This window comes from Lepus europaeus, chromosome 3 (assembly GCF_033115175.1).
Source record: "Lepus europaeus isolate LE1 chromosome 3, mLepTim1.pri, whole genome shotgun sequence".
NCBI classification, from domain to species: Eukaryota; Metazoa; Chordata; class Mammalia; order Lagomorpha; family Leporidae; genus Lepus; species Lepus europaeus.
This window is the reverse complement of record NC_084829.1, coordinates 147224787-147239825: the sequence shown is the minus strand read 5'-3', so window position 1 is coordinate 147239825 and position 15039 is coordinate 147224787. Positions and strand designations below refer to the sequence as shown.

The 15039-nt window shown below is 38.7% G+C and overlaps 1 protein-coding gene across 1 annotated transcript in view; it reads right to left on the bottom strand.

The window, feature by feature from the left end:
* GRM1 (glutamate metabotropic receptor 1) overlaps positions 1-15039 on the bottom strand; it is a 428308-nt gene that overhangs the window by 280719 nt on the left and 132550 nt on the right. The window contains 1 exon segment of the mRNA XM_062187757.1: positions 13003-13252. Coding sequence (XP_062043741.1) covers positions 13003-13252 — 250 coding nt within the window.

The following is a 15039-nucleotide window of genomic DNA, read 5'->3' as shown; positions in this document are numbered from 1 at the left end:
TTTTTTTTAAACAAAGGAATTATTCCATTCAAATCATTTTATGAATGTGTGCTTAATGTGTTTTTTATATTTTTGATTCAAAAAGCATGGGGCTGGCAGCTTGGCATAGCGGGTAAAGCTGCTGCCTGCAGCGCCAACATCCCATATGGGCACCAGTTCGATTCCCAGCTGTCCTACTTCCAATCCAGCTCTCTGCTATGGCCTGGGAAACAGTAGAAGATGGCCCAAGTTCTTGGGCCCCTGCTCCTGTGTGGGAGATCTGGAAGAAGCTCCTGGCTCCCGGCCCCTGGGTTCTGGCTCCTGGCTTCTGATTGGCACAGCCCCGGCCATTGTGGCCAACTGGGGAGTGAACCAGCGGATGGAAGACCTCTCTCTCTCTGCCTCTTCTCTCTCTGTGTAACTCATTCTAATTGATTAATTAATTAATTTAAAAAAGCATGGTGCCAGCATGTCCATGGATCAAGTTTTAGACACAGGGCAAGGGTAGTGACAGATGATGAAAAGTTGGTGAAATGGGTGAAAATAATCACAAAGCAGCAGCAGCCCATACTAAAACATAAGGGATTGGCATTTTAAATGTAAGAACCATAGACTTATATTTTTATTGGCCAGTATGAAGTAGAAAGAAGCGATAAAATGAGAAGTCATTGACCTCATTGTTTTGATGGATATTTATTTGAGACTGTTGAGAAATTAGAAGATGTAGTCATGATTCAATAAGCTGGGTTAGCAAGCAAAAATAATATAAATAAATACGATGTACCTTGGGCCAGATATCTAATCAGACACTTGTAAGAGTGTAGAGTAAGAATTGCTATCAGGGCCTCCCAAGGTGAGGAAATCAGGTGAAGGTCAGGATAGCACTAGACAGAGGACTGAAGCCAGGAGGCTCTCTCACTCATCCCCTGAGAAGAGGGTGCCACTAGGAGACTTAAGATGCATGCTAGGAATCTGCTACTGTGACCCAGCCATGATTTACCAGGCAAACCTTCAGTGATCAAACACAACAAGCTGAGTGGTTGATAAACAAAAGCTCAGGTTTTATATTTGCGCTCTAGACATAGAAGCTGATTGAAGAGTACCAAACCAGGTAGAATTTATTAATTCTAGAAATTAAAGGGAAATCTTGGGCCTCAAATTGAGACCACCTGTCCTATTCTCCAGACTGTATGACATAGTTATTGACAGTTATTAAGGCAAAACAATATGCCAAGAATGATGGGGAAATAAAAAACTATAGATGTGCTTCAACTTACAATGGGGCTACATCATTCTAAATGTACAGTAAGTTGAAAACACTGCAAATCAAAAATTCATTTTATACAACATAACCTACCAAACACCCCAGCTTGGCAATATAGAACACTGTAGATTCTTAGTTGTCTCCCTTTGTTATTGGGTGGACCAGGACCTGCACCTGCTGCCACTACCCAGTATCTCCAAGATCATACTGCATATCAATAGCCTGTAGAAAGATTCGAGTTCAAAATATGAAATAAGGTTTCTACTTAATGCATATCACTTTCACGTATTGTAAAGTAGAAAACTCCTGGTTAGGTACCATCTTTATATAAAATCTGATTAGATTTTAAGGAGATAATAGCTTCATACTTACAAATCAATATGATGATACAGTATAGTACCAAGTTTGAATTTTATTTGCTTTACTTATTAAATTCGAAAATTTGGGTTACTTGTTTAAATTCTCCACCTTTCAAACCAACATTTCAGAGTCTTTGTTAGGGATGGAGATATCACATACTAATCGCCTGCAGAATATCAAGCTTTCAATAAATAAAAGCTGTTATTTTGTGCTTATGCACAGAAATTCTTTAACATAATTTCTTTAAATAAATTAACAATGGAGTATTGAGAACAGATCACTACCAGAATTTTAATAATTATGACATGATTTAAGAGAAATATCCCTCAATTATTCCAAATTGGCTTCTACATAAGTTCAGTTCTACAGATAAAAGCTAATATACAAAAAGAAATAGCGGAATTGTGTTCGGATTTTTAAAAATAACTTTAAAACAGGTGGAATGTCCCACTCACATTGAATAATCATATAAAATATTTGATGCCAGTAGAGAAAAAAAGATTCAAAGAAATGAGAAACAACTAGAAGTGTAAAATAATTTTATCTAGAAGATACTTTAGCTCATTTTCCCAAAGGAGGTTAATGTGAACCATGAAATAAATCTCTGGAATTGAGGGAAAACAGATACTGGTTAAGACCCCTAAGGTCTTCTTTAGACCTGGATTCTACACCCAGCTTTGACTGCAGACTCCAATCCCTGCTGAACCAGAACCTGAAAGGCCACAGATGATGGCTCAAATGACTGGGTTTCTGACACCCAAGTGGGAAACCTGGATTGTATCCCCAACTCCTGTGGCTAGCCCTGGCCAGCATCTGGGAACTGAATGAGTGAAAGGGAGTGCTCTATCTAAATCTCCTTCTCTCAAATGAATTTTTTTCAAATTAAAAAAGAAATGATGGGGCCAGTGCTGTGGTACAGCGGGTTAACACTCTGGCCTGAAGTGCCATCATCCCATATGAGCGCCAGTTCTAGTCCCGGCTGCTCCTCTTCTGCTCCAGCTCTCTGCTGTGGCCTGGGATAGCAGTGGAGGATGGCCCAAGTCCCTGGGCCCCTACACCCATGTGGGAGACCCAGAGGAAGTTCCTGGCTACAGATCAGTGCAGCTCCGGCCATTGCGGCCATCTGGGGAGTGAACAAGCAGTTGGAAGATCTCTTTCTCTGTCTGTACCTCACTCTGTAACACTGTATTTCAAATAAATAAAATAAATATTTAAAAACAAAAAGAAATGAGAGGCCCCTAGAAGACTGAGTAGAGTGGCCCTGCCCTCACCACTGCCATGGAAAACCAGAACAACAAAGGAAGGTTGGCCATTTGGGGAGTGAACCAGTGATTGAAAATCTCTGTCTCTCCCTCTCTCTCTGTAATTCTGACTTTCAAAAATAAATAAATAAATAAATCTTTTAAAAATGAACTACCATTGCACACTTACCCAAAGCCCCAGACCTTAGTTGCTACAGCACAGCTAATACGAGACTCCAATTTGTTTTGGGGGCCAGTAGGCAGCCCTAGTTGCTGACAAAGACCTCCAGAACTATTGCATTTACAGGACAGAAAGAAAGCTCACCTGCACTCTATAGCATTAAGATTGCTGTTCATAAGCCCTGGAGTCACGCTCGCTCACTTTGTACTTTACACACAAGTTCCTTTCTGCTCTTTGGAGCCCAGTGTTGGCAATAGCCAATGCACATGCTTTTATAAACTGCTACAGACTGAAAATTGTGGGACTCAAAGGCACTGCTGATAAAGCACAGCTAAAGAAATCACATGAAGGTTAGAATTCTTAGCTCAACGAAATCCAAAGCCAAAGCCACTAACCATCTGACATTCCACATCTCACTTAAATGAAAATATAATTTCAGCAAACCTCTTCCACAAAATAAAAGAAGTAACTGCTAGAAAAAAAAAAAAAAACAGGATCTGAAGGTTTTACAACTGAAATTTACAAAACATTTAAGGAACTACTTCCAATACTTCTCATGGTATTCCAAAGGTTTGAAAAGGATGGAATTCTCCCAAACCCTTTTTACACAGCCAGAATTACTTTGAAAGTAAAGCAAACAAAAACACACAAAAACTTCAGATTAATATCCTTAATGAGAACAGATGCAAAAATTCTCAATAAAGTAATAGCAAACCAAGGCTGATGTTATGGTGTAGCAAGCAAAGCAAATGCCTGCAACACAGGCATCACACATGGTGCTGGCTCATGTCCCAGTTGCTCTACTTTTGATCCAGTTCCCTGCTAAGGGCCTGAGAAAAGCAGCAGAAGATGGCTCAAGTGTGAGACCTGAATGAAGTTTCTAGCTCCTGGCTTTTGCCTAGCTCAGCACTGACTATTGCAGTCATCTGAGGCGTGAATCAGTGCATTGAAGATACTCTCTATCTCTCTCCCTCTTTTTCTGTAACTCTTTTGAAATAAATAATCTTTTTAAAAAAGTCTTAGCAAGCCAAATGAAACAATACCTCAAAAAGATTATACACCATCATCAAGTGGGATTTATGACAGTTATGCATAGATGGTTCGACATTTGCAAATCAATAAATGCAAATAAAATTACAAAAGAATGAAGTATAAAAATTATATGATCATCTCAATATATACAGAAAAGGCTATGAAAACATCCCAGGGCCAGCTCTGTGGCATAGTGGGCCAAGCCTCTGCCTCTGGTGCCGGCATCCCACATGGGCAATGGTCTGTGTCTCAGCTATTCCTCTTCCAATCCAGCTCTCTGCCTATAGCCAGGGAAAGCGGTAGAAGATGACCCAAGTACTTGAGCCCCTGCACCTGAGTTGGAGACCTGGAAGAAGCTTCTGGCTCCTGGCTTCACATTGGCCAAGCTCCAGCCTTTGCAAATATTTGGGGGGTGAACCAGTGGATGGCAAACATTTCTCTCTGTCTCTTCTTCTCTCTGTCTGTAACTCTACCTCTCAAATAAATAAAATCTTTAAAAAATGCAACATCCCATTCAAACTATACTACAGATAAAGGGTTGATAAACAGAATCTACAAAGAAATCAAGAAAATCCACAACAAAACAAACAACCCACTTAAGAGATGGGCCAAGGACCTCAAGAGACATTTTTCGAAAGAGGAAATACAAATGGCCAACAGACATATGAAAAAAATGTTCAAGATCACTAGTCATCAGGGACATGCAAATCAAAACCAAAATGAGGTTTCACCTCACCCTGGTTAGAATGGCTCACATTCAGAAATCTACCAACAATAGATGCTGGAAAGGATGTGGGGAAAAAGGGACACTAACCCACTGTTGGTGGGAATGCAAACTGGTTAAGCCACTATGGAAGTCAGTCTGGAGATTCCTCAGAAACCTGAACATAACGCTACCATACAACCCAGCCATCCCACTCCTTGGAATTTACCCAAAGGAAATTAATTTGGCTAATAAAAAAACCATCTGTACATTAATGTTTATTGCAGCTCAATTCACAATAGCTAAGACCTGGAACCAACCCAAATGCCCATCAACAGTAGACTGGATAAAGAAATTATGGGACATGTACTCCATAGAATACTATACAGCAGTAAGAAACAATGAAACCCAGTCATTTGCAACAAGATGGAGGAATCTGGAAAACATCATGCTGAGTGAATTAAGACAGTCCCAAAGAGACAAATATCATTTGTTTTCCCTGATCGGCGACAACTAACTGAGCACCAAAGGGGAAACCTGTTGAAGTGAAATGGACACTATAAGAAACAATGACCTGATCAGCTCTTGTCCTGACTCTAGATGTACAATGTAATACTTTATCCTTTTTAGTATTTGTCGTTGTTGTTGTTGTTCTAGTACTAGTGGTTGAACACTGTAATTAACACACAATTATTCTTAGGTGTTAACATTTTAACTGAAAAGTGATCCCTGTTAAATTTAAGAGTGGGAAAAAGAGAGGGAGGAGATGTACAATTTGGGACATGCTCAATTGGACTTGCCCCAAATGGTAGAGTTAGAAATGTGCCAGGGGGCCGGCGCCACAGCTCACTAGGCTAATCCTCCGCCTTGCGGCGCCGGCACACCGGGTTCTAGTCCCAGTCGGGGCACCGATCCTGTCCCGCTTGCCCTTCTTCCAGGCCAGCTCTCTGCTGTGCCCAGGGAGTGCAGTGGAGGATGGCCCAAGTTCTTGGGCCCTGCACCCCATGGGAGACCAGGAGAAGCACCTGGCTCCTGCCATCGGATCAGCGCGGTGCGCCAGTTGCAGCGTGCTACCGCGGCGGCCATTGGAGGGTGAACCAACGGCAAAGGAAGACCTTTCTCTCTGTCTCTCTCTCACTATCCACTCTGCCTGTCAAAAAAAAAAAAGAAAAGAAAAGAAAAGAAAAGAAATGTGCCAGGGGATTCCAATACAATCCCTTCAAGGTGGCATGTACCAATGCCATCTCACTAGTCCAAGTGATCAAGTCCAAGTGATCACACTGATAGGTCTAAGAGTCAAAGGGATCACACAAACAAGAGTAGGGTCTGCTAATACTAACTGATAGAATCAAAAAGGGAGAGAAGGATCCAACATGGGAAGTGGGATACACAGCAGACTCATAGAATGGCAGATGTCCTAAACAACACTCTGGCCTCAGAATCAGCCCTTAAGGCATTCGGATCTGGCTGAAGAGCCCATGAGAGTATTGTAGGCATGGAAAGCCAAGATACCAGGGAAAAGAAAAAAAAAGAAGAAGACCTAAATGAAAGATATCTGTGAGTGAGATCCCAGTGGAAAGAACGGGGCCATCAAGGAAGGAGGTACCTTTCTCTGAAGGGAGAAGAGAACTTCCACTTTGACTATGACCCTATCAGAATAAGATCAAAGTCAGCGAACTCTAAAGGCTTCCATAGCCCTGGCAACTCATGACTAGAGCCTAGGGAGATTACTGACGCCATGAACAGGAGTGTCAAATTGTTAAGTCAGCAACAGGAGTCACTGTGTACTTACATCCCATGTGGGATCTGTCCTTAATGTGTTGTCTAATGTGCAGTGATGCTATAACTAGTACTGAAACAGTATTTTTACACTTTGTGTTTCTGTGTGGGTACAAACTGATGAGATCTTTACTAATTATATACTGAATCGATCTTCTGTATATAAAGATAATTGGAAATGAAAAAAAAAAAACCTGGTGTTAAATTGGAAATGGCATAGAAAATTAATTAATTTAAAATATATATATATATATATATAATGTAGGATCTCTGTCTTTAATGTGCTGTACACTGTTATTTAATGCTATAACTAGTACTCCAACAGTATTTTTTTTCACTTTGTGTTGCTATATGAGGGCAAACTGTTGAAATCTTTACTTACTATACACTAAACTGATCTTCTGTATATAAAGAGAATTGAAAATGAATCTTGATGTGATTGGAAGGGGAGAGGGAGCGGGAAAGGGGGGGGGGGTTGCCGGTGGGAGGGAAGTTATGGGAGGGGGGAAGCCATTGTAACCCATAAGCTGTACTTTGGAAATTTATATTCATTAAATAAAAGTTTAATAAATAAAAAATAAATAAATAAATAAATAAATAAATAAATACAACATCCCTTCATTATTTAAAAAAACAAAAATTATATATAAGGAACATATCTAAAATAATAAAGGCAATATATGACAAACTCACAACCAATATCATATTGAATGGGGAAAACCTGAAAGTGTTTCCCTAAAGATCCATGAATTCCACTTTTACCACTCTTACTCAACATAATATTGCAAGTCTTAGCTCAATAAGGTGTGAAAAGGCATAAAGGGCATCAAAATTGAAAAGGAGGAAAATCAAGATATCCATGTTTGTAATTACAAGATTATATTCACAAAAAACCTAAACAATTCACCAAAAAAAATCTGTTAGAACTGACAAACAAATCAGCAGTTTCAGATTATAAAATCAACATACAAAAAAAAGGTAGCATTTTTATACAACAAAGATATTGCTGAAAGGGAAATCAAGAAAGCAATCCCAATTACAAGAGCCACAACATATATTGGAGAATAATTTTAACCAAAGAGGCAAGAGGCCATCGTTGTGGCTTTGTGGGTTAAGCCACTGCCTGCAATACCAGTATCCCATATGAGTACTTGTTTGAGTCCTGGCTGCTCCACTTCTATGCAGACCCCTGCTAATATGCCTGGGATAGCAACAGATGATGATCCAAGTGCTTGGAGCTCCTGGCTTCCAGCATTGGTCTGGTCCACCCCCAAGCCATTGAGACCATTTGGGGAGTGAAGCACCAGATGAAGGGATGAAAGAGCTCACTCGCTCGCTCTCTCTCTATCTCTCTAATTCTACCATTCAAATAAATAAAATCAATTTATTAAAAAAGTGAAAGATTTCTACAACGAAAATTATAAAACACTGCTGAAAGAAATCATAGTACATTAAAAAATGAAAAATATTTCAGGTTTACAGGTTGGAAGAATCAATAGTGTTTAAAATGTCCATACTACAGAAATTAATCTATAAAGTCAATATAATTCCCCTAGAAATAAAATGACATTATTTCAAAAAATAGAAAATTTAATCTTGTACAACAAAAACAAAGCCAGAGGCATCACAATACCAGATTTGAGGACATAATACAGGGCAGTTATAATCAAAACAGCATGGTACTGGTACAGAAACAGATGGATAGACCAATGGAACAGAACAGAAACACCAGAAATCAATCAAAATATCCACAGCCAACTTACATTTGATCAAGGATCTACAACCAATTCCTGGAGCAAGGACAGTCTATTCAATAAATGGTGCTGGGAAAACTGGATTTCCACATGCAGAAGCATGAAGCAACACCCCTTACACCTTACACAAAAATCCACTCAACATGGATTAAAGATCTAATCTATGACCCAACACCATCAAATTATTAGAGAACAATGGAGAAACCCTGCAAGATATAGGTACCAGAAAAGATTTCTTGCAAAAGACCCCAAAGGCACAGGCAGTCAAAGCCAAAATTAACAACTGGGATTGCATCAAATTGAGAAGTTTCTGTACTTCAAAAGAAACAGTCAGGAAAGTGAAGAGGCAACCAACAGAATGGGAAAAAATATTTGCAAACTATGCAACTGATAAAATTTAATAACCAGAATCTACAAAGAGATCAAGAAAATCCACAACAACAAAACAAACAACCCACTTAAGACATGGGCCAAGGACCCCAATAGACATTTTTCAAAAGAGGAAATCCAAATGGCCAACAAACACATGAAAAAATGTTCAGGGTCACTAGCCATCAGGGAAATGCAAATCAAAACCACAATGAGGTTTCACCTCACCCTGTTAATATTAGCAGACACTAGTCTTGTTTATGTGATCCCTTTGACTCTTAGACCTATCAGTGTGACCAATTGTGAACTGAAGATGATACTAAAAGGGATAAATTATTAATTTGTACATCAACAGTCAGGACAAGGGCCAATCAAGTCACTCTTTTTCATAGTGTCCATTTCATTTCAACAGGTTTCCTTTTTGGTGCTTGGTTAGTTGTCACCAATCAGGGAGAACATAAATCAGGGAAATGCAAATCAAAACCAAAATGAGGTTTCACCTCACCCTGGTTAGAATGGCTCACATTCAGAAATCTACCAACAACAGATGCTGACGAGGATGTGGAGAAAAAGGGACACTAGCCCACTGTTGGTGGGAATGCAAACTGGTTAAGCCACTATGGAAGTCATCTGGAGATTCCTCAGAAACCTGAATATAACCCTACCATACAACCCAGCCATCCCACTCCTTGGAAGTTACCCAAAAGGAAATTAAATTGGCAAATAAAAGAGCTGTCTGCACCTTAATGTTTATTGCAGCTCAATTCACAATAGCTCAGACCTGGATTCAACCTAAATGCCCATCAACAGTAGACTGGGTAAAGAAATTATGGAATATGTACTCTATAGAATCCTAAAATTCTTAAGTCACCACAAAGACCCAGAATAACACAAGTGATCCTGAGCAATAAATAAATAAATCCAGAGGCATCACAATATCAGATATCAAAGCCTATTACAAAGATCTAGTAATTAAATCAGCATAGTACTGGTGTAAAAACCAACATGGAGATAAATGGAACAGAATACTGAAGCCATAAATTAATCCATATACATATAGCCAGCTGTTTTTGACAAAGCTTCCAAGAACATAGACTAGAGAAAAGATAGTTGCTTCAATAAACATTGTTTGCAAACCTAGAGATATATACACGTAAGAAAATGAAATTCGGGGCCGGTTCTGTGGTGCAGTAGGTTAGTACCCTGGCTTGAAGTGCTGGCATCCCATATGGGTGCCAGTTTGAAGCCTGGCTGCTCCACTTCCTATCCAGCTCTCTGCTATGGCCTGAGAAAGCAGTTGAAGATGGCCCAAGTCCTTGAGCTCCTGCACCCATTTGGGAGACCAGGAAGAATCACCCAGCTCCTGGCTTCGGATCAGCGCAGCTCTGGCCATTGTGGACAGTTGGGGAGTGAACCATCGGTTGGAAGACCTCTCTCTCTCTCTCTGCCTCTCCTCTCTCTGTGTAACTCTGATTTTCAAATAAATAACTAAATAAATCTTTAAAAAAAAAAAGAGAAAATGAAATTAGATCCCTAGTTTTCACCATATATAAAACCAACTCAAGATGAAAAATTACCTAAATGCAAGTCTTGAAACTATGAAATTGCTGGAAAAAATATAGATGAAACACTTTAAGACACTGGTGTAGGCAAAGATTTTTTTGAATAAGACTCAAAAACAGAGGTAACTAGAGAAAAACTAGATAAATGGAATTATATCAAACTAAGAAGTTTCTACAATGCAAAGCAAACAATCAACAATGTAAAGAGACATTTGCAAGCTTCTTATCCAACAAAAGATATGAAGTCACTCCAAAACCCAACCACAAAAACCAATCAGGTGAGATATGGGAAACGGACTGGGATAGATACTTCTCAAAAAAAACGAAATACAAGTGGCCAATAAACATATGAAAAAATGCTCTATATCACCGCCCATAAGAGAAATGCAAATCAAAGCCATAAGGAGATATCACCTCACCCTTACTAGAATGGCTATTACCAAAAAGACAGAAGATAACAAACACTAGCAAGATAGGGGGAAAAGGCAACTTTTACATGCTGCTGATGGGAATGCAAATCAGAAATGCCACTATAGAAAACAGTGTGGATATTTTGTAAAAATCTTGGACATTGAACCACCATATAACCCAGCAATCCTACTACTGGACATATATCCAAAACTCTTGAAATCATATCAAAGACATGCCTGCATGCCATGTTTATTGTACTAGTCACAATAGTTAAGACATGGGTCAAAACAGTTGTCCATCAACAGATGAATGGATAAAAATATGTGGCATAGATACACAATGAAATGTTATTACCCTTGAAAACAATTAAATCCTTTATTTACAGCAAAATGGATGAGCCAGATGACATCATATTAATTGAAATAAGTCAGATATAGAAAGATAAATAACACACCTTCTCCCTTATGAATAGAAGTTTACAAAATCCAATCTGAACATGGAATAATAATCATTGCAGCCTGGGAAGGGTAGAGCAGATACAGGGATTTCGGATAATAGGTTCCAAATCAGAATTAGGTAGAAGGAATAAGTTCCTAGTGTTTCACAGCATAGTGGGCTAACTAAGATCACAGTGACTTATTAAATATTTTCTGAGTAAATAGAAGAGAGGATCTCCAAGCACATGTGAGATCCCCCGAAATATCTGTATGAGCTCAGTTGCATTATTAGCAGGTAGGAAGAAACAAAGAGGCTTAAGCTGTCATATTATCCTTGCCCAGCTTTTAAATAATGATGATGGATTGAATTATTTATACTCCAATTACTCATTACAGCAAATTGTATCATTAGATTTCATAATTAGGCAGTCCATATACTCCAAAGCTCACATACTTTCCACATCTGTTCAAGATCTCCACAACCCAGGTAGAGAGCCTCTTTGAGAATATTAAAGATAATAAACTCCATGAAACAGACAATTATTTTGAAAATGATAAATATGAGAAGTTTTTTAAGCACAAGCAATTTTCATAAAAGCAGTCATTTTACAAAAGCAATTGAAAGGACAGAATATCTGTATACCATCTGTCCTGGTGCTTATATTAAGAACATTACTCCAAGAAATACTTCAACAATTCTGCTTACATCATTTTCCCTCATAAAAGAAATAATGTTCTTTCTTTAAATATTTCTTCTTAAAAGGCCTTCCTTCTTAGGAAAATTTCCAGTGGTTTCACACAGCTGCACTGAAGAAGCTCAAATGAGTCAATGCTTTGGGCCAATCTTAGCTAAATTCCATAATTGTCTTCATCTTGAATTATACTTTGACATTGGCTCCATAACTCTCCAGGCATGGAGGATATCTCTGTTTCTTTCTTCATATATTTTTATTTCTTTCCTACCATCGCAAAAATCTTTGAGTGTCTTATAACTTTAATTCCAGATGATAGTAAGATTAGTCTGTTATTGAAGTTACTGCTACAGGCACAAAGACAGACCACAGCATAGTGAGAACGCCCACTATCATCCAGCTTTCAGTGGTTATAATTCTTCAGTAGACACAATTTTATTATAACCTAAATAGTAGACCAGATGGGAGGGGCCAAAGGAATCTGGAGGTGATTGTGAAACTCCTTAAGTCCAATGGAGTTTTTCATTCAGAAAAACTCAGTAGGTTCCTTACAAAAACTGAGCATTTTCTTGGTGTAATATGAGAAGATGGCACATTAAAAAATATATCTGAGAGGTCAAAAATCTGTTAAAATACAGTGACACTAAAAACCTATCATTACACAAGTGCATGGGACCTAGGAAGAGAGCAGACATTTTTGTATCCCACCATCCGCAATTCTAAAAATCACATGCTGAAGGTAGCACTATTAACCATCTCCTAAGTGTGGCAAGGAAATTAGATCACTAAGTTCTAAAGTTCAGTTGCATGTCCTCCTTTATATTTGGCCAAATATTTACATCTGTTTTCCAGTTCCACTGCTGCCCTCTGTCTATCAGTATCCCATTAAGATGTCTATGCTAAGGAGGGAGGTATGGCAACATAAGCTTGTGTAGTAGGGGAAGCACAGGAAATGAATAATTCCTCAGAACATGACACACTCTGGCAAACAACTTACCATCTTACTAGTCTTACTGGTTTATTGTCGACTGTTCTGCTCTTGTCTATCAGGAAGATGCCAATAGTCCTACTATCAATGAGACCCAGAACTAATATCTATTTCAGCAATGCACATTCCATTCACTTTGGAGTTAGGAAATTCAGTTATGTGACAGCAATGATATGTGCAAACATGGGGTGTGTATGTGGGGTGGGGGGAGAAAGGGAAAGAGAGAGAGGGAGAGTTTTGATTGATTTACCTTCCAACGAGTGAGAACTCGCCCACAACACCGAGGCGCCGCATGGCGCTGAGGAGTCCCCGGACTGTCATGCCTTCGCAGAAACAGACCACTACTCTGGCCTTGGGAAGCCGCTCTCTGAGCTTGCGCAGGAGTCGGTCGAAGCTCTTCTCCCCAGCATTGCTGTAGATTTTGTCTGAATGGGCGATGCAGAGGCCTTCTTGGGCAGCCAGCTCTTTGAAAGCATCCATTCCGCTTTCCCCATAATTCCCTGTCCAGAAACAATCAGCAGATATTCAAGAAAGCTGTGGCAGCATGCACATTTACAAACTGGAATAAGAACTTGTCAGAGGGAATGGAGAAGACTGATTTGCTGCATAAATTGAAAATATAACTGGGACTGAGCAAAGATCTGGATGAATTAAGGGGAGCAATCAAATGTGATCAATCAACTCTATGAAAATAATAGAAATATTTCTGAGCTAGGGTGTCCACAATGAAACAAGTCTTGTGAAATGAAATATTGTGGCCCTGTTTTACAACCATAACTAACAGTGGATGTCCCAGATCTTAACTACATGAGATCAGCACACTGGGTTAAGGAGGTCAAACCACACAAAGAGAAGGCCTGTTTGTCTGAGGGCCTGCTTCAGCTTGTTGCCAGGTCAAGAGGCAGACACACATTGTGATTAAAAAGCCCTGCAACATTTCCATGAAGGGTGAATAAGCAAAGCAAATGAACACCTGGTCAAGCCAGAGACAATCATACCAGAAATAGCTACAGGGCTTAGTCAAAATCTATCATCCTCTATGAAGTGACAAAAGTCTTAGTGATCTGTTCCTTGTATTTTAATTTTCATTCTATGACTATGTCATTCTTAATAACATATACTTCTAAAAACTAAGAACTGACATAACGTGATGACCTAAAACAAAACCCATTATCAAATTCCCAATTTCATTATTTCACTGATGAATTTAGCTCCCATCTTAGAAGCCTTTATATCTTGAAGTTGGAGATTTTAACATGCATATGGATGATGCCTCTAATATCATAAATGTTCTCACAGTTCTTTGACTTCCTCTTCCCATTGACATTTCCTGTACCATATCTATTTCCATGGCCACACATTTAACTTTGTCACCATGCTATCAAAGATGTTTCTAATATCTCTGAATGTGGACATCAAATATTCATTCTCTATCTCATCTTATTATTCTACCTCAGACATAAGAGGTTTTCAATAAGTTCATAAAAAAGAATATTATTTTAAAAATTTCTACAAGGATTTAAAAAAATTTTACCTAAATAAACTTATCTTTTAACTCCATTTTTCTACAAATATTTGAAGTATCCTCATATTCTACTGCTTCTGCTACAGTATTTCTTCAACTTCATAGAAACTTCCACTCATTTAACCTCCATGTTTTTCCTTCAATCCTACATTTTATCTCTTTCTCAGCCCTGCTTAGATCTCATGTCCTATCTTCATAATCCTTTCTAGAAAAGTCCTTACATCTTTCATAATTCACTGAAAAAAATCATAATGCTATTTAAATTCAAGCTTCTACCATTCCATGTCTATGCCTAAGTACACAAACTTTAATGAAGAAACTTACAACTTTCCTGACCAATTTTAAGATGCACCAGCATACACACCAAAAGAGACACTCAGTAGTATAGGGAAATTATACTGCATCATTTCTGTATGTAAATTTTCTTAGTTTCTAACATTATTATTTCACCCTTACTCTTTTGTCTTCAGATATCCAAACTACTTACCCTACCCCAACATTCCATCTCAACTAGGAGGCTAAGTTCAGGTAAGTACATAGAAATAGTCAGACAAAAACTAATTCAATCACCTGCTCTCAGCCACCCACTACAACATCCATGAACCTTCCTTCATTGACACTAACATTCTCTGGAATTCTTCCTCTTGCACATTTGAAGTGTCCAATTCAAAACGGAATCATCCTCTTCTCACAGACGCTAGATACCATCACAGTCTATTCAGGGAATTTCTCCCACAATTGCTTTGTCTTTCTTGGATATTC